At 62.2% G+C, this 27547-nt stretch overlaps 1 protein-coding gene across 2 annotated transcripts; it reads left to right on the top strand.

Annotated features, from left to right (window-relative positions):
• On the top strand, positions 1-27053 carry PLCH2 (phospholipase C eta 2). 2 transcript variants are annotated; one of them, XM_049775294.1, is made up of 21 exons: positions 1-116; positions 10345-10491; positions 11371-11624; positions 11696-11824; positions 12921-13091; positions 14254-14347; positions 14464-14667; positions 14742-14862; positions 19383-19554; positions 19626-19733; positions 20369-20524; positions 21901-21987; positions 22244-22326; positions 22486-22583; positions 22657-22839; positions 23010-23117; positions 23688-23812; positions 23879-23963; positions 24501-24647; positions 25096-25175; positions 26251-27053. In XM_049775294.1, the coding sequence occupies exons 1-21, from the start codon at positions 86-88 to the stop codon at positions 27007-27009; spliced, it is 3342 nt and encodes a 1113-aa protein (XP_049631251.1). In that variant the 5' UTR covers positions 1-85; the 3' UTR covers positions 27010-27053. The 2 variants fall into 2 exon arrangements, with proteins under 2 accessions (XP_049631251.1, XP_049631250.1); XM_049775293.1 differs by lacking the exons at positions 1-116; positions 10345-10491; positions 11371-11624; positions 11696-11824; positions 14254-14347 and having other exon boundaries at positions 12230-13091.
• The last annotated feature ends 494 nt before the right edge of the window (positions 27054-27547 follow it).

Below are 27547 nucleotides of genomic sequence, written 5' to 3' on the forward strand. Positions count from 1 at the left end.
CCCAGCCCCAGCCCCGGCCCCGGCTGGCTGGTCAGACCGCTGACCCCCGGCCGGCCGCCCCGCGCCCCGCGCCGCCGCCGAGACAATGGACGCGGGAGCCGCCCCGCACAAGCACAGTAGGTGCCGCGCTCCGTGGACGCGCGGGGGCGCCGCTGGGTGCCCGGGGAGGGGGCGCGCCAAGCTGGGCGCCCACCGGTGGGAGGTGCGGAGGGCCGGGCCGGGGCGCGCGGGGGGCAGCGCAGGTGAGCCGCCTCGCCCTCCCTCGCCGTGGGACGCTCACTGCAACTTTCCTGCGGGGCCACCCCCGGGAGGTCCCTGGGGGCCCCGGGACCCGATCCCTCCTCTCCCAGCGGCTTGGCTGCAGGTTTTGGGGGCATCACGAAGACCCCCAGCTGCTGCCCCGACCCCCTGGAACCCTGGAACCGCCCTCTGGCCAGCCCAGGGTCTTGGAGTTCTTCCCCCGCAGGGCAGAGCAGCTGCCTGCAGCCCGAGGGCCCTGGGGACAAGTGTCCGAGTCCCTCCCAGGCCAGGCTTGCTCCTCGGCTGTGAACACCCCTGGCCCCTCAAGCGCCCAAGAACCCGTATGTGTTCCCTGGTGCCCTGCCCTCGCTGTGGTCACTGCCACTGGTGCCCAGACTAGCCTCAGGGCCACCTTTCACCCTTCTGGGCACGTAGGGGCCAGCCCAGTCCCCATCCCCGCCGCTGACCCAGGTCAGACCCACCAGATTCTCCATCGGACCCCACGGGCCAGTGCCACCGAGGGTGCCCGGAGCCGTGACTTGCTGAGCGCTCTGGGAGGACGTGGCAGGCACAGCCTGTGGTTCGCAGAGGGGTCCGGGCCTGGAGACCCTGGGGAGTGTCCGTCGCTGGTCTGCAGCAGTGGGCTCAGGTTACATAACTGGGCCCCACAGGCGGGCGGCCGCGTGCTCCAGAGTCGGGTCTGACAAGCGGAGTTGTGATCTGGTTGGAATCTTTAATGTCTGCAGTGATGCCAAGCGGGGTCTGCTTGAGGCTGGTGCCCTCAGCCTGGCAGGCAAGACCCCACCCCCGCCACACCATGCCCGCTGCAGTTCCCACCCGGCCCAGGGGGGGGTCCCCCTTAAGCCCACTCCTGTCCCCTCCTGGACAGCACACTGTGGTGGCTCCACGGAGCTCAGCAGGTGACCCGGACCCTCTGGGTCCTGGCAGGACACTCACTTCCGAGAGGAGGGCTGAGTCCAGAGGCCAGGGCGCACCAACCTTCAGGTCCCCAACCCTGGGGCAGAAGCAGACCTAGCCGAGGGTCCCCGAGGCAGTGGCGAGTGTTCTGGGGCCAGTTGTGTAACACCCTGAAAGGGCTCTGCAAAGAGCAGCAGCCTGAACCCCACAGAGCCTTTGTCTGTCCCTCTGAGCCCCCAGACACAGCGGAGGACAAAGGAGGCCTCAGAGAGGAGCCTGAGGGTCTTGGCTCTCCTGGGGACCCGCAGAGAGGGGCCTGGGGATTTTCAGCTCTTCTGGGGACCCACAGAGTGAGAGTCTTGGCTCTCTTGGGCACCCACAGAGAGGCCCAGCCAGTGGGCCTGTGTGTCCCGGGGGCAATCATCTGTTTGTCTTTCCCATCTCCATTCTTCTGCCTGCACCCCACGGCACTCCCGGCAGCCTCCGGAGCTGATTTGGGGTCTCCACCCCCACACTTCTCGCACCTGTTTCCTGCTCTGCCGCATCAGACCCCCGTGGGCGGGAGGCTGGGGGGCTCCTGGGAGACACGGAGCACCAAGGGTGGGGCTGGGCTACGAGGGCACTGCCAGCCACCAAGGGCAGGCAGGGCACCTCAGCCTGTGCCTGCATTGCTAGCATGTGTGTCAGCACACACATGTACACACACATGGGAATGACATGCAATGCATGCATAGGGTAGCACGGGCAGAGGCGCATGGGGATGTCTGTGCCTAAGGACACACGTGTAAAGAGACACACGGGAGCACATGATGTGAGTAGCACATGGGAACACATACATGAACAGAACACAGTCTGCAGACACTCAGCTGCCAGCATACACATGGTCATGGACACATGGCCACGCGATTGCTCACATGTGAGCACGCATGAACAATATGCACATGAACAGACATGTGCATACACTCTTCCTTGGGGCTAGGGCTAGAGTCTGAGCTGGGGCATCACTACTCAGCGGTCACAGCTCCCTCCTGAGTGGTCACTGGGGGCTTCCCAGGAGGTCTTGGGTCCCAGATGTTTGGCCAGGGGGGTCTTGGGTCTCCCCTATCCAGCTCAAGGAGGTGTCTGGTCCCCTGCACCCAACCCTGGAAAGTGTCTGGCCCCACGTGTCCAGCTGGGGAGGTGTCTGTTTCCCCCATCCAGCTGTGGCCGCTGCTCCGAAGGACTCTTGTGCTGCATCTAGGGCCCTTGTCGTGATCCAGGCTCTTCTCTCTCAAGGCCAGCATGTCCAAACATGGTGCTTACAGTCCTGCGGAAGACGCCCATGGGGGCCCCGAGCCTTCCACATTCTGCCCCTCCGAGCCTCTCAGCTCCTCTTGAGCTCCCCGGGGCCGATGCCTGAGAGCTGTGGGCATCACCTAGCACAGCGAGGGGCTGTGTGGGACCACCAGGAAGGCTGAGGGCCCTGACTGTGCAGTCTCAGGGGCCTGCATATTTTGAGGAGTATGATGTGCCTGATCAGCCCCTCTCCACATTGAGCCCTGCTGACCCCATCCAGTGTTCTTGATAGGACCAGAGGTTCTGGGCCCACGTGGGGTCCCTTTCTGAGCTCCCTGGAAGGACTCTGTCCTGGAGACCCCTCACTCCCAAGAGTGCGGCCCCTAAAACCTGAATTCCATCATCATGCAGAAGAGCCCACAAAGTGGGGGTGCTCAGGCCTGCTAGTCGAGGGGCCAATCCTCTGGGGACAGGAAAACAACTGTGAGCCCCCCACTCATCTGGGGCATCCACACCCTCATCTGGGACTCCTGGGGACCCCTGCATGGCTCCATCCCACCAGGAGGGTGCCTCCCTACCAGCTCCCTCATAGGGAGAGGAAGGAGGAATAGTCGTAGCCAGCAGTAGGCAGCTCCCCAGAACTGAGGCTCAGGACCCCCATAGCTGGTAGGCGCCAGAGTCAAGCAGGGCCAGTGTCTGGGGCTCCCTGGGGCTGTGGGGGCTGTGATGGGTCTGAGGACTGGTCTTTTGCATGGAGACTGCTAGGTAGCAAGGAGCTCCAGGCTGAGGCAGTGCTGAGCACTCATGGCCACGAGATCTGCAGGCATGTGGCAGCATGGTGGGAAGTGGAATGTGGTGTGACCTGGTGCGATGTAATGTGACGTGGTGTGACATAGTGTGATGTAAGATGTAGTGTGACCTGTGACCTGGTGGGATATGGTGTGATGTCTGAAGTTGACATGTGACAGGGTATGCTGTGTGCTGTGGCAGCGCTGAGTTGACTGCCCCATCTGTCTGGATTCTGACCCCCAGCAGGGCTGTAGGCGGGAGAGGAGTCAACCCAGACTGCAGGGCCCTGTCCCAACAGAGGATGCTGAGGGTCTGAGGGACTGAGGAGCTAAGAGGCCGAGGGACTGAGAGATGAGGGGCTGAGAGACTGAGGGGCCAAAGGGCTGAGTAACTGAGGGGCCAACAGGATGAGGGAGTGAGGGGCTGAGAGGCTGAGGGACTTAGGGGCTGAAGGGCCGAGGGACTGAGGAATTGAGGGGCTGAGGGGCCATGGGGCCGAGGGGTTGAGGGACTGAGGTACCAAGGGGCTGAAAGGCTGAGGGGCCAAAGGGGCTGAGTGACTGAGGGGCCAAGGGACTGAGGAACTGAGGGGCTGAGGAACTGAGAGGCTGAGAGGCTCTGAGGCCGAGGGGCTGAGGGACTGAGGAATTGAGGCACTGAGGGGCCGAGGGGTTGAGAGACTGAGGAGCCGAGGGGCTGAGGGACTGAAGGGCCAACGGGCCAAAGGGTTGAATGACTGAGGGACTGAGGAACTGATGGGCTGAGGGGCTGAGAGCTGAAGGGCTGAGGGGCCGAGGGGTTGAGGGCTGAAGGACTGAGGGACTGCAGGAATGAAGGGCTGAGGGTCTTGGCAGTGTTTCTGCAGGCTCTGACCTGGGTTCCAAGGAGAGGAGCCCTTGGCTGAAGGTGGCAGGAAGACTAGGACAGTTTTGGAAACACTTTGGGGCACCCTCCATCACTTCCACCTGGCTCGTGCCCTGTGTGCCCTTCTCAGCCTCACCCTGCATGGCTGCGGGGGTGAGCGGGGGGCGTGTGCGCGTGTTTGTGTGTTTGGGGTATTTTTAAAGCGGTTTGCAGCTGGCTTTGACTCAGCCCCCCACTCAGCGCGCGGCGCCCCGGGGTTATTTTGGGCACCGCATTCTTGACGATTGTTCACCGTCTCCGCAGAGGCACCCTGGCAGGGAGGGTCTGGGGGGGTTGCGGTGGGGAGCTGGAAGAGAGCCTGGATACCCAGCCTGGGCTGGGTGCAGGTAGGTGACCCCGTAACCCACAGATGCTGCCCCTGCCTAAGGACCTTGCACAAATGGTTCCCCAAAAACCCACCCTGGAACCAACCCTTGGGGACAGGCTCAGCTCCCGACTGGGCTGGGGTCCTGTGTAGGGTCTGGGGGTTCTTCTCCTCCACAGTGCCAGCACTCAGACCTGGAGCATTCCAGCGATCCCACACGGACAATCAGGGTCCCTGAATCCCAGGCTGGGTGATCCCACCTCCAGCAGCCCCTCTAAGCCGGGGATCCAGGAGTCCAGGGGCTGCCCTTTGAACCCTGATGTGGGGGCTGATGTCCAGGACCTTCGGTGACAGGAGTGGGGGCCTCACCCCCCAGACCTGGATCACTCCTCCCTCTGCAGCTCAAAGCGGGCAGTTTCTTCTGCTGCTGGGGCACCCCCAATGGCCCTCTTGCTGATTCTGTCCTCGGGACAGATGGGCAGGGACAGGATCAATCGTCCACCAGGGCTCCTGCAGGTGTTCAGTCCTGCCTGCACTCAGGGTGCCCCTGGGACACCCCAGGTGTACTCCACATGCCTCCCTCTGTCCCAAAGAGATAAAGCCAACATTTACCTGTGGTCCTGGGCTGTGGGATCCCTGGGAGCTAGGGCTGGGCCGCAGCCAGACTGAGCCCCTCACGCCACTCACTGCACTGCGGCAGAATAGAGGGGCAGCCGGGACTGGGCTATGGGGTGCCCAGGGCCGGGCTGCCAACTCCTAGGGCCCCAAGCCCTGAGCCCCAGTAGGTGCCAGGGTACTGCCCATCCCACTGCCCACCCTGGGCTATGCCAGCAGCAGGAGCCCAGGGTAGTTTCCAGCAGTAGCTGATGTGATTTTGGGATATAGGAATTGTTTCTACACACATGAAGGGGTTGGGGCTCCTGGCACGGCCACTGCCCTGGGCCCCCTTCCCACTGTCTGTAGCCCCAGGGATAGGCCTATGCTGCCTGTCATGCTGCAAGGAGTGGTCTACTCTACCCCTGTGCCCTGCTGGGGCACAAACTGTTCTCCCAGGTGGATCTGTGGGGTTAAGACAAGTAGTGGGCACCAGGGCTGGTCATTGCCAGGCTCCGGGCATTTTCCCCTTGAGTGCCTATGGGCTTCGCGGTGATGGGGCATCTGGGGCCAGAGGGGCAGGCAGATTCCATGACCTGGCAGGGACAGTGGGCGGCCTGAGCTCTGGAGCCCTGCCCCTGTTTCAGTGCCAGGCGGCCGTGGCAGTGCTGTGCACGCGGGCACAGAATCTAGGTCAGGCTGATGGAGGCGGGGCCAGGAGCTGCTCACGGCTCCTTCCCTTCAGGGCCACTGCAGCTGGCCAGGCCTTCAGCATGTCTCACTGTGGCCACAGGGGCTGGGGCTGGGGTCTGTGTGTGTGGGGCTGCCCTTCAGACCCCCACTCCCATCGAGTCCTGAAACAGCATTTCTGGCCTCCATGGCTGCCCTGATTGAAGATTTCCCAGGAACAGTGGGGATTGCATGGCCTGGGCTCAGCTGACAGTGCTCCAGGGGCGCAGGGGAGGTGCTGGCCCCTGGACCATCATGACTGCCACTTCCTCTGGCCGCTTCTCCAGGGCCTCTGCACCTTTGTTCAGGGGCTGGAGGCAGGCTCAGCCATGAGGGATCCAGGGCCCCTGCCCCTTGGTTCCCACTCCCCGGGTCGGTACCTCTGGCGCTGGCCCATGTGGGTCTGGAGTTTGCGGTGACCACAGCGTGTCCTCTCGGGCTGTGCCCAGCCAAGCCCCAGTGCCAGTGTCTGGCTGCTCTGCAATCTCGGCACCGCGGGAAGTCCTGACTCCTCTGTAGATGGGGGAAACTGAGGAAGTGCGAGTTCCCAAGACTTGGCAGGGGCTGCAGAGCTGCCGTGAGCCAGGCTTCCGCTGCAGGCTGGAAGCTGCGCTCGGGCACGGACAGCAAGTGTGAGTGCGTGTGTGCATGTGGGGGAGCTTGTGAGTGTGTGCACATACATGTCTGAGCTCGCGGTTGTGTGTGCATGCATATGCATGTGATCTTGTGTACAGGAACATTCATGTATGTGTGAGCATGTGTGAGTGTGTGAGCATTTGAGTGTGTGAGCATGTGGTGAGTGTGTTGGCATCTGAGCACGTGCCAATGTGCTGGCACGTGAGCTTGTGTGAGCGCTTGTTGGCCTGGGACCCCGCATTCCAGCCCCTGCTTCTGCCAGAGAACCAAGGTGCTGCCATGGGTCTGGCACAGGCTGGGCACGGGGGTGCAGATCGGGTGCTGCCCCTTGGCTGTGTCCGAGTGCAAATGAGGCTGCGGCACAGCGGGTAGAGCGGGCAACACCCCACTGCCGGTGGATGTGGGGACCCCTGGCAGGCGGTGGGGGGGGTTCAGCCTCCCCTAGTGCCTTTGGGGCCTGCGGCTGGGGACCCTTGGGGCCCCTGTTTCTCCACTTCAATGGGGTCCCGGGAGCAGGCATCTGGGTCCTGTCCTAGAGTGCACAGCCACCTCCTCCTCCGTTCAGTCCATGGACCCTGCCCTGCCAGGTCCCAGGAAGAGAGGGCAGGTGATCCGGGGTTCAAGGCAGCCCTCCCCACCCCGACTGCTGGATGCGGAGACGAGGGAATGAGGGAGTATGTGGGGGTGGGGTGCAGGGACTCGGGGCGCCCCTGATCTCCCGGCAGCCCCCCTTTCCCGGGCAGCCCCGGCCGGAGGCAGCTTGTGGGACGGGCTGCAGCCGGGCAGGGCAGGTGGTCGCTGCGGCGCTGGAGCGGAGCGGGAGCGCGTTTGGCGCCGCCCCTGCCGGACCTTGCGCGGAGCACGGCGAGCCCGAGCGCAGCCGAGCGGCGCCGCATCCAGCCCGGCCGGCAGCGAGGGGTTAACGCGGGCGAGGCCGCGGGGGGCTCCAGGCTCGGTGCGGTGCACTCGCGACCAGCTGCCATGGAGGTGCCCGGAGACCCCGACCCAGGTAGGGGCAGCCGTGGCAGGGGGTCCCCGGGGTGGGCCGCTGACCCTCTGTCTTCCGTCCCCTCTGCGTGCCCAAATGTCCCGCCGACCCTCCCTCCAGTGGGACGTGGGGCTCCAGGGGGTGGGGGCAGCGCCCTGCAGCCTGCAGTGGGGCGCAGGGTGGGAGACTGGGGGGGGTTTGATCGGGGGCAGGGGCCAGGGACAGGGCTGGCAGGGGCCTCGGGCACACCTACCTGATCGTGGACACCCGGCAGAGGGCGTGGTGGGCACTGCCTACCTGGACTCCCCTGACTGCTCCAGCCACGTGCCCAGGAGAGAGTGAGTCGGTGCCCGCAGCGGACAGGGCATGTTTGCCTCTGCACCCATCCCTGATACAAAGGTTTGGGGGGCCGTGGGGAGATCCCCAGGTGCTGGTTGAGCAAGGACTGGCCTTGGGGGGCAGCACCCCGGGTGCTGAGAGATCCAGAGAGATAAGGGTGGTCTATGGTGGGCGTGAGCCCGTCCAGGGAGCCCTCAGCGTGCAGGCGGGTGCAAAGCTCTGGAGCTAGGCTGTCGAGGCTCTCGCCCTGTCCTGGGGGAAGAGGCGTGGGTGAGCATGGATCTTGGCGAGGACCCGGTCCCTGCCTTGCATTTCATTGTGGCTCCTGCAAAGTCCGGGGCAGAGGCGACAACTGCAGAGCACCGGGCACAGGGGCCACTGCCAGCGGAGCAGTAGAGGTGGCATCGCAGGGCCCCTGGACTCTGTGCTCGAGGTGGCACAGGCAGCTCAGGGCACAGGGGTGGTGGGCACAGGGCTCCGTCTGGGACCCTTAGGCATGTCCAAGAGAGCCCAGTGGCCTTCACGGTGCTGCAACTGCTGTCCAGGACAAAGGCCTGGGGGAGAGTGAGGGCAGCAGGAGAGGGCTCAGGGTGTGGGGCTCGAGGTGTGTGGTCTGGGGTGTGCGGTGCGGGGTGCCATGTGCGCCGTGCCGGACGCGGGGCGCGGGCGGAAGGAGGCTCAGAGGCGCCTGTGGACACTGGTGGGGGGAGGAGCTGCAGCGCGTCCTTCTGTTCCCGAGTGGCTCCATGCCCGCGGTCGCTCTGCCAGCCCTGCCAGCTGCTGCCACCTCCCCCGCTGCCGGGACCCTCTCTAGACCGGAGCTTCCTGGCCCATCTGGACCCTCCGGAAGGTTCCCTGTGGAGCTAAGCCTCAGGATCCTGCCCGGGGCCCACAGGGATGTGGCACCTGCCCCAGGCTTGGCTCCACAGTGGGGGGTACTAGGGTCCCCAGGACAGGACCTGACAGAGCCTGGTCTTCCATGAAGGACTCTGCCACCTCCAGCTTTGCTGGACCCAAGGAGACCTGGGACAAGTCAGGATGCGGGATGGCCAGGAACATAGGGTGGGAACGGACAAACAGAGCGGGACACAGGATGGGGCCCAGGACATCTGGGGCTACAGTTGGGCCTGGATAGTGGAGGCTGTGTGCAGGCCAGGAAGAAACCCCACAGGGCTGTGGCTGAGAGTGGGGTGCTGGGACCTGATGCAATGACCCCCAATGAGGATGCGTGCTCAGGGTTTCATTCCCAGCAGGACTCCTCCCCGAGTCCAGCCTGGAAGATGCTGTGCCAGCCCCACCAGAAGGGTGCAGGGAACCCGGGAACTGGCACTCCCCCAGCTATTTGCTACTGCTCCGGACAGCACCATGAGGCCGGGCAAGGGGGAGGAGCTCTGGGGTCTGAGCCCCCTGGGCTGTCCCATGCCCCTGCCTGGTTTGTGGGGAAAAGGCACTTTGGAGGACACAGGGGTCCCTGAGTCCATCCTGGCAGGCCTGGATAGTCTGACAGCTCCAAGCCCAGCCCCCAAGACACCCACAGGCCTGGGGGTTCTCTCAGTGCCTGGTTCCATGTCTGCCCTGGCCTGGCCCTTCACTGGCTTCTGGCTGGGGAAGGCTTCAGTCAACTCAGTGCAGTCCCTGATAAGTAGACACTTCAACCCACAGTTGGGATCCCTCAGCCACTGTCCCCACAGGGAGTGGAGAGGTGGGGGCATTTTTGGCAGACAGAAAAACTGAGGCAGAGAGACAGCGGAGGCCTTTGGGGGTCAGCCATCGCTTGGGGACCTGTGTAGCCCCTCCCCTGGACACCAAGGACACGGCCTGTCCAGTGTCCCTCAGGAGGTAGCCCATCTGCCTGTAGGTCTGTCCGTCCATCTGTCCAGGCATTGCTGGTCTCCAGGTCTCATTGGGACAGGAGCTGCAGCTTGGCCAGAGGCAGGAGGGTGCTGTCTTCCTTGGGCCCTCAGCCTCCACAGTCCTGCCAGGGACCTGGGCGGAGAGGACCTGGTTGGTGCTCAGGGAGGACCGCCCACCAGGGAACCCCTGAACAGAGGGGACATGAGGGTGCAGCATGGCTGGTAGCCCCTGGAACAGGGGGCATGGGATGCCACTTGAGCCCTGGAGCTGCAAGGGCTCTGAGGACCAGCTGTGGGAGAGTCCAAGCTGGTGAAGGTGGCAGGGCCACCAGTGGGTGGGGGGTGGGTCATCCAGGGATGGCAGTGACCCAGCAAGAAAAGGCAGCCTCAGGGCTTGGGTTCAGGGGGCTCCTCAGGGTGAGGCCATGCCTGGAACCTCTCAGACCCTGGTGTTCAGTTCCCCTCTGTTCTGGAAGGGGAGCTGCAGGGAAGCTTCTGGAACCCTAATCTGCTTTGGAGCCCTGTTCCCCCTCTCACTCCTCCCTCTACCATTCACCCCCCTTCTCCCTTCCCCTCCTCTCCCATGTCCCCTCCTCTCCTCTCTTGGCCCCTGGGCCATCAGGAGAAGCCGGGTTGGGAGGCTGCAGACAGTCTCGGTGTCCTTGCTGCACTCACTGCATTCTGTCTGTCTGTCTGTCCGTCCGTCTGTCTGTTCTTCCGTCCTTCCGTCTGTCCCTCTGTGTCCGTGGGCCCAGTGGAGCACTGCATGAGAGCCATGCAGGCTGGGACGCAGATGGTGAAGCTCCGTGGCAGCTCCAAGGGTCTGGCCCGCTTCTACTTTCTGGACGAGCATCGCTCCTGCGTCCGCTGGCGGCCGTCGAGGAAGAGTGAGAAGGCCAAGAGTGAGTGGCCACTGAGCGCACCGTGGTCACTGCCGTCCCAGGACACAGGACTGGGTCCTTGCAGGGTGTGGGTCAGGGGGCTGGAGAGATAGCACAGCGGAAGGGCATTTGCCTTGCATGCAGACGATCTGGGACAGACCTGGGTTTGACCCCAGCATCCATATAGTCCCCAGAGCCTGCCAGGAGCGATTTCTGAGCACCTCCGGGTGTGGTCCAAAAAACAAAACAAATAAACTAAACAGAGTGTGGGGCAGGCTGCGGGAGATGGGGGTGTGGTGCCACCAAGGGGGCCCTGGGTGGGGTGCATGGGGACTGTGTGGTCAGCAGGGGACACCTGTGTCCTGGGTGGCAGGCAAGGAGAGTGCCAGTCCCTCCTCAGATTCGGCTGCCCCCAGCCAGCTGAAGTGCCCACAATTGGCACTTCAGCACGGACACCCGAAGGTCCAGAACCATTCGAGTCAGTGGCACCCACATTCTCCACATAGAATGGGGAGGACCTGGGAACTAGGGTGTGGTCAGGAAAGGTGGGCGTGGCCACCGAGGAGCTAGTGGCCCGTAGATGATAGGAGTGGTCACGGTAGACTGGGCGTGGTCAAGAGGACGGGCCCATAGCCAATGGGCGTGGTCATGACACAACGGGTGGGCGGGCCCGCGGTCTGTGGGCGTGGCTTGTCCCAATGGGAGAGGCCCCACGTGGGGCGTGGCCAGGGGCCTGCCTGCTGCCCTGGTGCTGGGGAGACCCGGGAGTTGGAAGCCCGCTCTGGCCTCCTACGGGCCGAGGCCCCAGGGCCGGGCAGGGGGGCTCGTCTGCGTCAGCCGGCCCCGCGCACCCGCCCACTGGCGCCGCTGCCCGTCACTGGTGGCGATGTCCCCCCGCAGTCTCCATCGACTGCATCCAGGAGGTGAGCGAGGGGCGGCAGTCGGAGATCTTCCAGCGCTACCCCGACGGCAGCTTCGACCCCAACTGCTGCTTCAGCATCTACCACGGGAGCCCCCGCGAGTCCCTGGACCTGGTGTCCGGCAGCGGCGAGGAGGCGCGCACCTGGGTGATGGGCCTGCGCTACCTCATGGCCGGCATCAGCGACGAGGACAGCCTGGCCCGGCGGCAGCGCACCCGCGACCAATATCCTTGGGCGGCGGGTTGCGGGCTGGGGGCCGCGCGGGGGGCTCTCGCCGCCGCGTTGCCGCCCCTGACTCCCCCAAGTGGCTGAAGCAGACCTTCGACGAGGCGGACAAGAACGGGGACGGCAGCCTGAGCATCGGGGAGGTGCTGCAGCTGCTGCACAAGCTCAACGTGAACCTGCCGAGGCAGCGCGTCAAGCAGATGTTCAGGGTGAGAGGCCGGTGCGCGTGCGCGTGCGTGTGCGTGTGCGCAGAAGGTGGGCTGGAGGCTTGGGACAGGGGCGGGGCTGCGGCAGGGGGCGGGGCCTGGCTAGGCACGGGGCGGGGTCGGGGCATGGGAATGAAGATAGGGACGGGACCGGATTGGGCACAGGGGCGTGGCTTGTGTATGGGGGCGTGGCTGTGTCGACAAAGGGCGTGGTAGGGTCGTGGGGGCGTGGCTGGGATGAGTAGAGGGGCGGGGCCAGGCTAGGCATAAGGACACGGCTGGGGATAGGGCGGAGCTAAGTCGAGGGATGGGGCGTGGTCTGTTATGGGGGCGTGTCTTGACTGGATATAGGGGCGTGGTTGTGGCGTGGGCGTGGCCACGCTGAGGAATGGATGTGGCTAGACACAGGGTGTGGCTGGGGTCTAGGGGTAAGGCTGGGATAGGGGTGAACTGGGGCCGGGGCGCCGGGGCAAGGGGCGAATCTACGGCCTAAGGGCAGGGCCAGAGGCTGCAGCAAGGACCCTGCTGGCACTGGCCTCAGCACACAGCTGTCTCATGAGGGGGAAAGGCAGCTGGAAGGCTGCGGGGTCCTGGGCCTTGGGGGTCTCTTCCCCAGTGCAGAGCAGCGGGGGGCTCCCCACTCCCCTACGCCTCTGAGCATCCAGGTTCCTGGCCACACAGCAGCAGCCCTAAGACACAGGCTCCTGAGGTGACCTGAGGGGCCATGTGGTGACCTGGTAGACGGGAGATGGTGGGTAGGGGGCTGTGGGCCCTCTGGCAGGTGCCCTGCTGCCTCTGAAGGGGACTGTGGAGGCCGAGTCCCATTCACCAGTGGTGTTCTGATACACGCGGGCCCTGGCTGTGGGGGGCAAAGCTCTCTCCTCAGAGTGAGCCCAGAGACCTCGGGGACCCTCCTCATCTGCAATCTAGGGGTCTTCTCTCCCAGGGACCCCACGACTCACACACCTCAGCTTCTCCCAACACAGTCTTTGGGGTCTTCCCTGAGCCCTTTCTCAGTGCCCTTGGCTGTGGTACCCTATTGGCGACACCCGGGGCATGCGGGCGAGTGGACTCAAGGACCCAGAGTCTGGCGTTGCAGGAAGCAGACACGGACGACCGCCAGGGGACACTGGACTTCGAGGAGTTCTGTGCCTTCTACAAGATGATGTCCACGCGCCGGGACCTCTACCTGCTGCTGCTCACCTACAGCAACCACAAGGACCACCTGGACGCCGCCGACCTGCAGCGCTTCCTGGAGGTGGAGCAGAAGGTGGGGCCGCAGCCACCTGCCACTTAGCATGTGTGGCTGAGCACGTCCATGGATGACTGAATGTGTCCACGTACGGCTAAGAATGTCCACGCATGATTGTGTCCACGTGTGGCTGAGAATGTCCACACATGTGCAGCTTAGCATGTCCCCACATGGTTGTGTCCATGCATGTTTGAGCTCATCTGGTGCAGCTCAGAATGCCCACGTATGTCTAAGCCAGTCCATGCTTGGCTGAGCATACTCATGTGTGGCTACTTTCCTGTTTGCAGCTTAGCATGTCCATATGCGGCTGACCGTTCAGTTCATGGCCATGTCCACACATGGAAGAGTGTGCTGTCCAATGTGACAGATTTTTATCTATGTAGGGCTGAGTGTTTACATGTGCGACCACCACGTTTGTCCTCACATGGCTGAGTGTGTCCGTGCAAGGTTGAGTGTGCCCATACAGGGTTGAGTGTGTCCAATGAGACCGACTTTGTGTACGTATGACTGTACATGTGCGACCACGTTTGCCCACACATGGCTGAGTGCGTCCACATGTGGCTGTGCTCATCCACATGCAGCTTAACATGTCCACGTGTGGCTGAGTCCCTCCGCGTGCAGCTGTCATGGGGTGGGGTGAGTGGCCTACCCTCCATATTTCTCCCCTGGGCCCTGTTCCTCGTGTGCTGTCTGCGCCTCCACCCAGGCCAGGACTCGAGGTCTGGGCCCGTCACCTGGTGGGGTGGGTGGGGGGGATGCAGAAGCAGCTGGAGTGTCTGGCATCGCTGCAAGGCCTTCTGTGGAGTGAGGGCTTGGGTATTCCCGGAGCCATCGGGGTCAGGGCAGGGGTCAGCTCCATATCTGGGTTTGGATGGAGACCAGAGGCATGTGGTGGACACGACCTGACCTGACCTGACCTGGCTGTGGGGTATGGCGGTGTGGTGGGCGTGGTCCAGCCACGGACAAGTCTGTGCCTGTGGTGGGTGTGGCCTGATGGTGGACGTGCCCAGGCACCTGGTGGGCGTGGCCTGCGGGGCATGTCCGTGTGTTTGGTGGGCGTGGCCTATGCCACGGCTGGTCTGCGCAAGTGGTAGGAGCGGTCTGACCTGGGGCGTGTCCGAGCATGCGGGGGCGTGGCCGGGACTGTCGCACAGTGACAGGCGCCGGGCTCGTGCCCTAGATGGCGGGTGTGACACTGGAGGGTTGCCGGGACCTCATCGAGCAGTTTGAGCCGTGCCCGGAAAACAAGAAGAAGGGGGTGCTGGGCATCGACGGTGAGTGGGGCCCCGCTGGGGTCCTGGGAGGCCGGCAGCGAGGACCCGGCGGGGCGCCCGAGCCCCTTCCCTGTGGCCTGGGGCTCGCCGGGGCTGAGCCCCCGCGCCCTCCCCAGGCTTCACCAACTACACGCGGAGCCCCGCGGGCGACATCTTCAACCCCGAGCACCACGGGGTGCACCAGGACATGACGCGGCCGCTGAGCCACTACTTCATCACCTCGTCCCACAACACGTACCTGGTGGGCGACCAGCTCATGTCCCAGTCGCGCGTGGACATGTACGCCTGGGCCCTGCAGGCCGGCTGCCGCTGCGTGGAGGGTGAGCGGGGCTGGGGGCCGGGGGTCCCTGGCCGGTCCCGGGGGCCTGCGGCTCACCCACCCTCGCTCCCGCAGTGGACTGCTGGGACGGCCCCGACGGGGAGCCCATCGTGCACCACGGCTACACCCTCACCTCCAAGATCCTTTTCCGGGACGTGGTGGAGACCATCAACAAGTACGCCTTCACCAAGAACGAGTGAGTGTGGCATGGAGACAGGCCCCGGCCCCCGAGACACCCCGCCGTCCTCCGGCCCCCACCCACAATCCCCCACAGCCCTCCTCACTCCTCCCGGGCACCCACACTTCCCCCAGACACCCACGATTCCCCCAGTCCCCTCAGCCCCCAGAATTTCCAACCCCACAGTCCCCTGCAGCCCCCCACTCCCCCAGTCTCCCCAGGACCTCTGTTCCTAAGTCTCTTTTCCTCTTGTGCGTGGGGATGAGGGACTCCCACATAATGCATGAGGGGGGTTAGGGACACTCCTGGTGACACGCTGCCAAGAAGCCCACCCAGGAGTGCTGGGGGCTGCGTCTCTCCTCTGCCTGGGCAGCCGCAGGTCCTGCCGTGGACTCCAGGTGCAGCCCAGAGGACACAGTGTTGGCCCATCTGTGATGGACACTGCGCTGTAGCTTCCCTGGCAGGTTCTAACAGTCTAAGATCTGGGAGCTTCATTAGGTCCAAAAGGTGCTGGTGGACAGACACCCTGGCCTTGGTCCTGGTTTTGAAAAATTGCTTGTGAACTGGAGAGGGTGGACTGAGGTGCTGCAGGAGGGAGCCCCGGTTCAACCCAGCACCGCATGGTACTCTGAGCATCACTGCAGACAAGCCCCGAACAGAGCCAGGAGTCCCTGGTGGAGCTATTGAGCGTGTTTCTGAGTGAGGCTCCCTGCTCCGCCAATGGGTCATGCCACTGTCATGGCTGCTCTATGTGCTGCAGGCGGGCACTCGGGTCCCAGAATGACCAGGCGGTGGCCCTGTGATGAGTTTTTCTTGATGTTTCTGGAGCTGGAGGAGAGAAGGGTCTGCTGAGCTTCTGGGGGAAGTTTTAGGCCATGTGCTTCCTTGGTATCCTTGAGCTGAGCTGCTGGGCCGACTATGCTGCCATGTTTCCCATAGCTGAATTTTCTCCCAAGAGCTGTATTCTCACCCTGCTGTCCCCACAAGACTTTGCTTCCTCCCAGAGCTGTGCTCCCTCCCACATGGATGTGCTCCTTCCTCATGACTGTGCTCCCTCCTCATGTCTGCGCTTCCTCACACACAGTTGTGTTCTCTCCTCATGGTTGTGCCCCCGTCCCACAGCTAAGCTTCCTCCTCCTGCCTATGCTCCCTCATACATTGTTGTGCTCTCTTTGGGTGTATTCCCCATGGTAGTGCTCCCACACTGTGGTCCTACGTGGTTGCACTCCCTGGTGTCTATGTTGGTCCCCATGGCTCTGGTGTCTGGCTTGTGTACATGCAATGAACGCTGCTTCTGTTTCATGGTGCCAGGCTCCTGCCCTCTCTGTCCTCTCTGACTTGCATCTATCCTGAGCCGCACAGGGCTCTGGGGTATGTGTGGCTGGCACACAGTCTGGAGGTAAATGCCCCCACTGCAGAATGTGTTGCTTGGGGAGACCCTTTCAGCAGTGTGAGCCTAGGGGTGGCCTCACCTGTTTCCCTATAAAATTATGTCTTCACTCCCTGCAACAAAGATCTGGAAGGTTCGCGAGTGTATGTGGGGGGGGGGGGAGCCTTTTCCTTCAGAACTCAAGGTCTAGGGTACTTCTGTGCATGACCCCTGGCTGATGTTCAAATTTTCCGAATGTGGATTGTCCTGGGGTAGTGCTTGTCTCAGGGGGTCTCTAGCACCCTTGTGCATGTGGGTCTGGGTCCAGGAAGTCCCTAATGTGCTCCTGTTTGGGTCCAGGTCTCAGAGATCTCTAGTGCCACCATACATGTGTCTGGGTCTTTCTGCTTCAGGCTCTTCAAGCTCTTTGGGTGGAGTGTGGGACTTCCTCCAAATTAGGGGGCATCCTCAAATATGGTATCTCTGCCCTTCACTACCCTTGGGGACCCCTCAAGTGCGGCTGTTGATCCTACGCTGTGCCCAAGAGCCTCCACGATCATACCTCCTGTTGCCATATCTCTCTACTGTAGGCTTTTCTTATCACCTTTAGTATTATTATTATTGTCACATTGGTTTGGGGCGACACCTGGTGGTGTTCAGGGTCACTCCTAGCAGGCTGGGCTGGGAGAATGCTGAAATGACCTTCTTGCACCCCAAATATTAACTCTAGGCCTTTGGACCACCTCCCTGACTTCAGCTCGAGATTTACTTCCCTTTATTTTTGTTCAAGTTTTGTTTCATTTGTTGTTAATGTTGCAAGTCAGCCCCTGAAGAGGTTGGCTGATGGAGGGATGGAGGATGAGGTCTTTCCCCTCAAGCTCAGAGCATGCGTTTGGCACCCTGTCCAGCCGACAGTTCTGAGGTGAAACGGTGGGTAGACAGCTCGCAGACAGTCAGGCTTGTGGAAATATTAGCTTTATTCGGTGGACAAGACTGAAGTCCAAGGTCTCAGCCTCAGTTCCAGCAAAAAGCCCCTCGCCTTCCACAGACCCTTGTTTTTATACCCCACATCCCAATGGTGGGATCAGATACCACCAATGGTGGAAACAGAATCAGGTACCACCCTAGGGTGGGGGCAGAATGCCAGGTCACACCCTAGGGTAGGGCACAATCACCGATCAGGGTCAGGTCAGTAACATAATAATCCCATAAAAAGTTTACATACACACAGTTTGTTTGGAGGCCACACTCACAGTGCTCACAATTACTCCTGCCTTTGCTCAGGGGTCACTTGAGGAGGTGCTGGGCATCCAACCCAGGCCTACTGTGTGTAGGGAAAGCACCTTCCCTGTTGTCCCCTCTGTCCCCTGTTTGGGCTGGGACTGGAGCTCCTGCCAGAACATTTGCTTTGCAAGGTTGAGACACTGGATTGAGACACATACACAGTGGTTATGTATACACATATGTGCACACACATACATGAACACCGTGCATGTTGCATGACACAGGCACATGCAAGCTCACATGCGAGCATGCACACACACCACACACTCCCCTTTTCCCGATGTACCTGATTCTGCTCCCAGGTGGTTCAGGCTGCTGCTCTGAGCAGTTTGCTCTGGGCTCCTGCTTGGACTCAGCAGCAGTGGTGGGTTCTCTTGTGATCCTAGTACATGGTGGTGCAGCACCAGCTGGCTATGGCCATTGATTTGAGTTTGTTTTCTTGGTTTGACTGACGGGCTCAAGGTTGCTTCAGGGTTCAGTCTTGGCACCTGCCCCAGCCCTGTTGTAGTAAATTTGGGCATGGTACCTGCTCCTGTCCTGTGGTGATTGAAGGCCACAGGAGCCCTGAAGCAGCAGAATATGGCTGCCATGGGCCCTGGAGTGACAGGAATCAAGCCGATGCCCTGAGGTGACAAGAAGGAGCAGGTCTCTGAGATAAGAGGAAGGATAGGTCCCTGAGGTGATAGGAGAAAACAGGTCTCTGAGGTGACTGGAGGGAGAAGACCCTGAGGTGATAGGAGAGAGAAGGTCCCTAATGTGATGAGAAGGAGGAAAGGTAATTGAGGCGATCTGAGGGAGGGAGAAGATCCCTGAGGTGACAAGAGGGAGCAGGTTCCTGAGAACACAGGAGGGAGAGGTCCTTGAGATGACAGAAGAAAGCAGGTCCCTGAGGTGACAGAAGAGAGCACACCTTGAGATGACAAGAGGGAAAGGTCCCTGAGGTGATAGGAGGGATAGGTCTCTGAGGTGACAGGAGGTTGTCCTTGTGGTGACAGGAAGGAGCAGGCTACTGAGGTGATAGAAGAGAGCAGATCTTTGAGACGAAGGATGGAGAAGGTCTTTGAGGCGATAGGAGAAAGCAGGTCCCTAAGGTGACAGGAAGGAGGAGGTCCCTGGGGTGAAGTGACAGGAGGGAACAGGTTCTGGGCCCTAGAGTGACAGGAGAGAACAGGTTCTGGGCCCTAGAGTGACAGGAGAGAACAGGTGACCTGAGCTGATCAGACAGAGGCATTCTTTTTATTGTGTGTGTGTGGGTTGGGTTACATCCAGTGGCGCTCAGGGGTTACTCCTGGCTCTGTGCTCAGAAGTGGCTTCTGGCAGGCTCAGGGGACCATATGGGATGCCAGGATTCGAACCGGGGTTCGTCCTGTGTTGCTGCATGTAAGGCAAAAGTCTTTCTGCTGTGCTATCTCCACCCCCAGACAGAGGCATTCTTAGCAAGATCCATGGGGAGAACTTTGATCCCCCAAGCATCTAAGTCCAGCCCCAACTCAGGCTCCAGCAGCTTGTGAGAAAACATGTCTGAGGTCCTTGTCCATCTCAATCCAGGTCATGCTCACAGGAACCACCAGTGCCATTGGGTCAGGCCCAGCTGCCCGTCCTTTGTGTCCAGCGCTGGGATGTTGCCTGTTGGCCACTGCCCCCCAGGTCTGAGCTCTGTACCCCTTCTTGTCCACTGCATTGCAGAGGATGGCCCATGTGTAAACTCCTCACCCGGCAGCCTTGCTCAGAGTGCACAGTGAGGAGGTTGTGCTGGGACTCAGGTGCCCCTTTTCCTAGGTTTCTAGCCACCCCGCACCCCTCTGAGGAGAGCAGGGTGGCTGGCCTGCCCCGTCAGTGGGGCGCCTGGTGTGGGGTATGGCCCCAGCCTGCCTCCCTGGGGCAGGTACCCCGTGATCCTGTCGCTGGAGAACCACTGCAGCGTGGCGCAGCAGAAGAAGATGGCGCAGTACCTGAGCGACATCCTTGGGGACAAGCTGGACCTGTCGTCCGTGTGTGGGGAGGACGCACACACGCTGCCCTCCCCGCACATGCTCAGGGGCAAGATCCTGGTGAAGGTGTGCAGGGGTGAGCCCTGTTCAGTGGGTCCTTACTGTTCCACGGGGCACTCACCACGCCTCTCCCCCAGGGCAAGAAGCTGCCGGCCACGCTCAGCGAGGATGCCGAGGAGGGGGATGTGTCAGATGAGGACAGTGCTGACGAGATGGACGATGACTGCAAACTGCTGGATGGGGAGGTGAGGGCAGGGCACAGGGAAATAGGGCAGGGTGAAGGGCTGATGATGGGCATGGGGCTGAGTAGGGGCTTGGGAAAACGGGGACACAGGAGGAGTTGGGGGCATGGGGAGGAGCAGAGTATGGGGTGAGTAGGAACAGGGGGGTGTGAGGCACAGGAGTGAGTAGGTCTCTGTGGAGGAAGCATGGGAATAGGAGTGTTTGGGGCTGCAGTTAGGCTGGGGTGAGCAGGGCACTGGCTGGGCACACAGGAGGATCTGGATCAGCATATCCCAGGGCCTCTTCAGCCCACTCCAGGACATGATCCCTGGGCACCCGTGTCCAGGCCATGAGCCCCGGCTTCAGCACCCCGGCCATGAGCCACAGGCTTCCGTATCCCGGACATGAGCACCAGGCGCCCTCGTCCTTCTGGACCATATGCATGGCTTTTTGTGTGTGTGTGTGTGTGTGGTTTTTGGGTCACACCCGGCAGTGATCAGGGGTTATTCCTGGCTCCAGGCTCAGAAATTACTCCTGGCAGGCACGGGGGACCATATGGGACGCCGGGATTTGAACCGACGACCTCCTGCATGAAAGGCAAACGCCTTACCTCCATGCTATCTCTCCGGCCCCATGCATGGCATTTTGGTCCTCACAGGCCTCTGCCAACCGGAAGCGTGTGGAGAACATCGCCAAGAGGAGGCTAGACTCGCTTTTGAAGGAGTCTAGGATACGCGACTGTGAAGACCCCAACGACTTCGCCGTGTCCTCACTCGGGACCCTGGGGAGACGAATGCCCAAGATGGACAGCAAGGTGGTTGGTGGGAGCAGGGGTGAAGAGGGCTCTGTGCCCTGCAGCCCAGGGCACCCACTGCCACCTGCACACGAGTCCTGTTCACGCAACACTAACCTGCACACATGTACATGAAATGTTCACACACCCACACACCTGTGTTTATACTGACCTGCACTCACTTCCCTTTGCACACCTGCTCCCACTTACACTGACCTATTCTCAGACTCCCTTGTACACTGACCTGTGCTCACACGCACACCTGTGTATACTGACCTGTTTTATGCCCACACTAGTAATTCACACCTATTCACATTTACACTGACCTGTGCTCACATTGCACACCTGATCACTCTTTTTATTTTAATTTTTTCGGGGGGTTTTGGGCCACACCCGGCAGTGCTCAGGGGTTACTCCAGGCTATTTGATCAGAAATAGCTCCTGGCAGGCACAGGGGACCATCTGGGACACCAGGATTCGAACCTACCACCTTAGGTCCTGGGTCGACTGCTTGCAAGGCAAACGCCGCTGTGCTATCTCTCCGGCCCCTTATTTTAATTTTTTTTAAATATTAAACCTTTTTTCTTTTTATTTGTTGGTTGATTTTGTTTTGTTTTGTTTTGGGAGCACACCCAGCAGTGGTCACCTGCTCACTCTTACACTGACCTGTGCGCACTCTCCTGGTGCTTACCTGCTTACAGTTCTGTGCATGTTCTTGCTGACCTCTTCTCTGCCTTTGTGACTCACTGAAGATGCCCCTTTCAGGCTGGGTCAGGCAGTTGGGGATGAAGTGGCCATGGCATGTCCCTCAACCTCCCGGCCCTTGAGCACTGCCTTCTGCTTCCCTTGCATTGTCTGAGCTGGTGGGGGCTATAGGTTAGCCCCTTCACCTGCTGGGGACATGGCACGGCCAGTCTGAGCTAAGTCTGTTGCAAGGAGCTGTCCAGCACCTCCATGTTGAGTGTAGCAATCTTGGGTGCCAGGGGAAGACAGTGTGGAGGCGGCGTAGGTGGGTGGTGGGTGGTAAGGACTTGTCCTGACCTACAACCAGGGCATCCGGCTGTGAATTGGCAGCATGCAGTGATGGGAGGGGCAAGTGCTCCGGAGTCAGGGCTCTTGGCCAGCCCCCCACTGCAGACTTCTGACAGGGTCCCCGGGGCTCTGGGCAGGACAGGAGCATTGCCGTTGCCTTGAGACTACTGGACCACCCTGGGTGCATATGCCCCTCCCTTGTCTACTGAGGAACCCTCTGAGCTGCTTGCAGTCTGGGGCTAAGGACAGTCCATGTTCCACGAGTGTCCACGTTCTACCCAGTGCTACCTCTTCCAAGAAGGCCTCCTGGGTGGAAGTGAGGTCTCTCTGGGGGATCTCATGTGTGGCTCTGTGCTTTCTCACAGGCCGGGGAGGACATGGAGGCTGGGGAAGAGGCGAGCACGACCAGGCGGGACAGCAGGCGCTTCCTGAGCAGCTTCTCCAAGCGCAAGGTCATCTCCTCTCACTGAGCCCTTTGGGGTGGGGTGTCCCCCCAAGCAAACCCCCATGCTGTCTCTGTGAGCCCAGAGTGGGGTACCTCCCAGCCCCCGTGACTCTCCGATTCACTGCCTTCTGGGCAGAGCACTAGCTCTCCTGTCCACCCAACTGACTTGCTCCAGCAGCTGGGGCCTGGGTTCAGGAGAGTCCTTGGGGTATCAGCCACTGACCCCCAGCTCACACCCTCTGTCCTGACACTGTTCTCCACAGAAAAAGAGCAGCAAGCTCAAAAAGGTGGCCAGCGTGGAGGAGGGAGATGAGGCCCTGGACGCCCAGGGTAGCCAGACCCGAGGGTCAGTGCCCTGCCCCCACCCCAACACAGCAGCCGGGTGGTCTCTGGGAAGAGGGCGTCATGCTGGGACACAATGCCCACTGCCCCCACTGCCCCCGGTGTGCCCTGGACTCTGGCAGGGTCCCCGTCCTGCGGCTGCTGACCAGGTGGCATCCCCCAGGGCCAGCCGGCAGAAGAAGACCATGAAGCTGTCACGCGCGCTGTCGGACCTGGTGAAGTACACCAAGTCCGTGGGTGCTCACGACGTGGACTCGGAGGGTGAGGCTGTGGCCGGGGTGGGAGCTGGGGGGTGCAGCCGGGGGCTCACCCCAACACTCACCTGCGTCCCCAGTGGCTTGCAGCTGGCAGGTGTCCTCGTTCAGCGAGACGCGGGCGCAGCACATCGTGCAGCAGAAGCCGGAGCAGTACCTGCGCTTCAACCAGCACCAGCTCAGCCGCATCTACCCCTCGTCTTACCGCGTGGACTCCAGCAACTACAACCCGCAGCCCTTCTGGAACGCCGGCTGCCACATGGGTGCGTCGTCTGTGCGGGCTCGGGGCTGCAGCATGGCACAGCTGTGCAAAACGAGCGCCTGGCTCTCACGCAGGCCTCTAGGAGAAAGGGGGAGAAGGTGGATGTTGCGGGACAGGACATGGACGGGAAAGGTGGGCGGCACGGTGGGGCTGACCTGCGTCTCTTTGCAGTGGCCCTGAACTACCAGTCAGAGGGGCGGATGCTGCAGCTGAACCGGGCCAAGTTCAGTGCCAACGGCAGCTGTGGCTACGTGCTCAAGCCACTGTGCATGTGCCAGGGTGAGTGCCATGCGACAGGGCGTGGGCACATGGGGAGGCCAGGGACGCCCTTTAGGCTTCCTCCAGCTTTACGGGGAATGTCTGGACCCCCAGACCCCCCAGTTCCCAGCAACCCCTCTCCCTTCTGTCTGCTGGTCCTCAGGTAACCCACCACCACCTTCTTGTCCCAGCTCCCTTGACTCCCTCCACAGTGCTCCCTGGATCTTGGGTGCTCCCCCTTGTGCTGCTGGGCCTAAAGGCCTATTTTTATTATTATTATTTTGGATTTTGGGCCACACCCGTCGGCACTCAGGGGTTACTCCTGGCTCTGTACTCAGAAATCACTCCTGGCAGGCTTGGGGGACGTATGGAATGCCTTGGATCTAACCCGAGTCCATCCCAGGCTGGCCACGTGCAAGGCAAACGCCCTACCGCTGTGCTATTGCTCCTGCCCCTGAAGGCCTTTATTTGAGAAGGTCCCACTGTCGTAGTGTGAGGACCTGGGCCCCCTTCCTCCCCTGCAAGGTGAGTCGGGTGGACGCTGCAGCCCGTGGTGGGCACCCTGCCCATACTCAGTGCCCCACCTCTCAGGCGTCTTCAACCCCAACTCGGAGGACCCCCTGCCCGGGCAGCTCAAGAAACAGCTCGTGCTGCGGATCATCAGCGGGCAGCAGCTCCCCAAACCGCGGGACTCCATGCTGGGGGACCGTGGGGAGGTAGGAGGGCAGCAGTGGGCGGGAGGGAGAGCCACTGGTGCTCCGCCCTGACACCCCGACTCGCAGATCATAGACCCCTTCGTGGAGGTGGAGGTCATCGGGCTCCCGGTGGACTGCAGCAAGGAGCAGACCCGAGTGGTGGACGACAACGGTGAGGGCTGGGCCTCCAGCACTGGTCTAGGCCTACCGTGGGTGGGACATTCACGAGTGGGTGTGGCCCAACAGAGGGCGGGGCCTCTGGAAATGGGCGTGGCTTGAAGTGTGCACGTGGCTTTTAAGGATGGGTGTGGCCTGCAGTGTGGGCAGGGCCTCTGGCACTGGTCCTGGTCTACGGCGTGGACGAGGCCTACATTAAGGGCGTGGCCCACAGTCAGGGCAGGGACTGCAGCATTGGCCATGGCCTAGTGTGGTCGTGCCCTTGGCCCACTATGTGGGCGTGGCCTACAGATAAGGGAGTTATCTATCTGCTCTGAGAGGGGCTACCAGGGTAGGGCGTGGCCTGTGGTAGTGGACATGGCCTACAATGTGGTGGAGGCCCAGGACTGGGTGTGGCCTCCCAGTGGGTAATTCCTCCGGGACTGGGCGTGGCCTCCAGCAGGGGTGTGGCCCACTAGGTGGGAGAGGCCCAGGGCTGGGCCTGGCCTAGGGGCAGGAGCACCACCGGAGCCGCCCTGTCTCCTGGCCCCAGGTTTCAACCCCATGTGGGAGGAGACGCTGGTGTTCACGGTGCACATGCCCGAGATAGCGCTGGTGCGCTTCCTCGTCTGGGACCACGATCCCATCGGGCGCGACTTCATCGGCCAGAGGACGCTGGCCTTCAGCAGCATGATGCCAGGTGGGCAGCGGGGTGCAGAGGGCCCCAGTTGGCCCCCCTGAGTGCCAGGTGGGCAGCGGGGTGCAGGAGGGCCCCAGTTGGCCCCCGAGTGCCAGGTGGGCAGCGGGGTGCAGGAGGGCCCCAGTTGGCGACTTCATCGGCCAGAGGACGCTGGCCTTCAGCAGCATGATGCCAGGTGGGCAGCGGGGTGCAGGAGGGCCCCAGTTGGCGACTTCATCGGCCAGAGGACGCTGGCCTTCAGCAGCATGATGCCAGGTGGGCAGCGGGGTGCAGGAGGGCCCCACTTGGCCCCCCTGAGGTCAGCACGTCCCAGACCAGTGTCCTCCAGAGCCCCCGTGAAGAGAAGGGCTCCCTGCAGCAGTACAGAGGAAGGACTTCCTGGACGTGCTGAGGCCTGACCCCGGGGAGCGGTGGAGGACCTGAGGCGTTTGCCCTGCTGTCTCCGCAGGCTACCGGCACGTGTACCTGGAAGGGATGGAGGAGGCCTCCATCTTTGTCCACGTGGCCATCAGCGACGTCAGCGGTAAGGTGAGTGGTCGCCGGCCGCCTGCCCTCGGGGAGGGCCCCAGCCACGTCCCGGCCCCTCCTGTGGGCGCTGAGTTCCTGCCAGCCCTGCCCTGGCGCTGCGCTCCCCGGGATCCCCCATCTGCGCCCCGCACAGCTGCCGTTCCGGAGGGGCCCTGTGCCTGTGCTGTCCGTCCGCTGTGTCCGTGGGCCGCGCCCGCGGGGTCTCACTGTGTCTGTGTTTCTGGTCTTACAGTGGGTCTGTGTCCGTCTGCCTTTACAAGCCAGCTCCGTTTGGAGCTCCCAGGTACCCCGGCGCGGGCGCATGCTTGGGCTGCCGTTGGCCGCTGTGGTTCCAGCAGCTTCCGTGCCGTGGGCCGGGCCCCTGAGCGGCATTTGTGAAGCAGGTCCAGGACTGCCGAGGGCCGGGCCCCCGTCCCCGGCTGGCTCTGGGCACCGGCAGCTCCGTGCCTGGACCTTCTTCTAAATGACTCTTGGCCCACTGGACCAAATTGTCTGGATTTGGGGTCTTGAATCGCTGCTGATTCAAGCACTGGCAGCCCCGTGCCTCTGCCCAGACACCCCCACAGCTGTGGGCTCTGCATGTAGGGTGCAGCTGCTGTCCTTGTCCTCTTGGGGCGGCCCGACACTCTCCAGGGAGGCAGTGGCACAGGGGCCTATACCCGGGGCCCAACATCAGGGTCATGGAGGGGAGAGCAGGACCAGCCTGCAGATGCCAGGCAGCAGTCCAGAGGGGCTTCCTGGAAGGGGGCAGCACTGGGGGGGAGAGTAGGAGGAATGAGCCTGGCCAGGAGTGCCAGTGGCTCTGCCCCATGGACCCCTGTGCCAGCTGCCACAAGCCGGTGACTTCGGGGCTCGTATGTGAGTGTATGTATGTGTGTGGGGTGGTGGCGGGACCTCAGCCTCGAGGTCAACATGGGGAACTGTGGGGGTCACACTGCATCTGCCACTGACCCGAGGGCCGAAGCCATCAGCCCTGCCCACAGCTTAAAGGCCACACAACCTGGCCAGTGCCCGGGGCCAGCAGGCCTCTTCACCCACCCTACAGCGGTTGGTCACACGGGACCTTCTCTTGCAGGTCAGGCAGACTCTGGGGCTAAGAGGCCTGTTCCTGCGAGGCTCCAAGCCGGGCTCCCTGGACAGTCATGCTGCTGGCCGGCCCCCGCCCCGGGTGCCCGTTAGCCAGCGGCTGCTTCGGCGCACGGCTAGCGCCCCCACCAAGAGCCAGAAGCCGGGCCGCAAGGCCTTCCCTGAGCTGGTCCCGGGCACGCCGAGTGTGGGTTCTGAGGGGGAGGCCCCTGACATGGGCCCCCCCAGCCCAGGCCCCACTCCGGAGGCCCAGAGCCAGGACAAGGCCGGCAGTGGTGCCCGAGGTAAGGCGGCGGCAGAGAGGGGCCTGCCGCAGAACCGGTTCCCACGAGTCTCCGCACCCCCTGGCCCAGCGGGCATGGCGGCTGCCTGCATGAAGTGTGTCGTGGGCTCCTGTGGTGGTGGAGGCAGCGGTGGTGTAGAGGGCCTATGGAGGGACCAGCAGACTAACCCGGGACTGGAGGGCACGCCTGGCGCCATCTGTGAGCAGCCTCGGGCCCAGGCTGGCTCCCCGGTGGCCCAGCAGCAGGACGAGGGCAGCCGAGGCCCCATGTCCCCCCTCTCCAGCAGCTTGGGCAGCCCCGAGGTGGCCCCTTGCAGGCAGCCAGGGGCGCTTCAGACCGAGATGAGTGCCCTGTTTTCTCAGAAGCTGGAAGAGATCAGGAGCAAGTCCCCCATGTTCTCCACAGGTAAGGCCACGCCCCGATTCCCTCACACCCCTCCTGCATCTGACTCCAGCCTTAGCTAAACCTACCGAAGCTGGGGAATAGCCTCTTCAGGGTCCCCAAAATGGCGCCCCTGCTCCTGGGGTTCTTCAACACTATGGCTTTTGGCCTCAGGCCGGTATCAGGGTGTCCATGTGCACCCAGTGCCTGGCTCTCTGGTCAGGACCCGTGACCCCAGCATGTCCATTGGATAATGGGCCCGAGAGTCCAGTGAACAGGGCCAACAGGGAGACAGAAGCTAAAGTGGCATGTGCCCACTCACACTGCCTGCTGTACTGCCCAGCTAACCACTTGTCTTTACCTCTGCCTGCAGTCAGGAACTGAGAGCAGCCGAGGGTCAGGTAATAGCCACCCCACCGGGCTGGGCTGAGAGTCTGAGGGTCCAGCGGCTCCTGAGTCCTCCCTCTCCCCACAGACCCCACTGAGGCCCATCTCTGTGCAGCTTGGAAGCCACCATGGAGGAGACGTCCCGTGCCTGCGGGACCAGGCTCAGAGCCGAGGCTCACACAGCGGACTATGGGAACGCCTGGACCCTTCTGGTTGCTCAGGACAGGAGCTGGG

The sequence above is a fragment of the Suncus etruscus genome, chromosome 6 (assembly GCF_024139225.1).
Source record: "Suncus etruscus isolate mSunEtr1 chromosome 6, mSunEtr1.pri.cur, whole genome shotgun sequence".
NCBI classification, from domain to species: Eukaryota; Metazoa; Chordata; class Mammalia; order Eulipotyphla; family Soricidae; genus Suncus; species Suncus etruscus.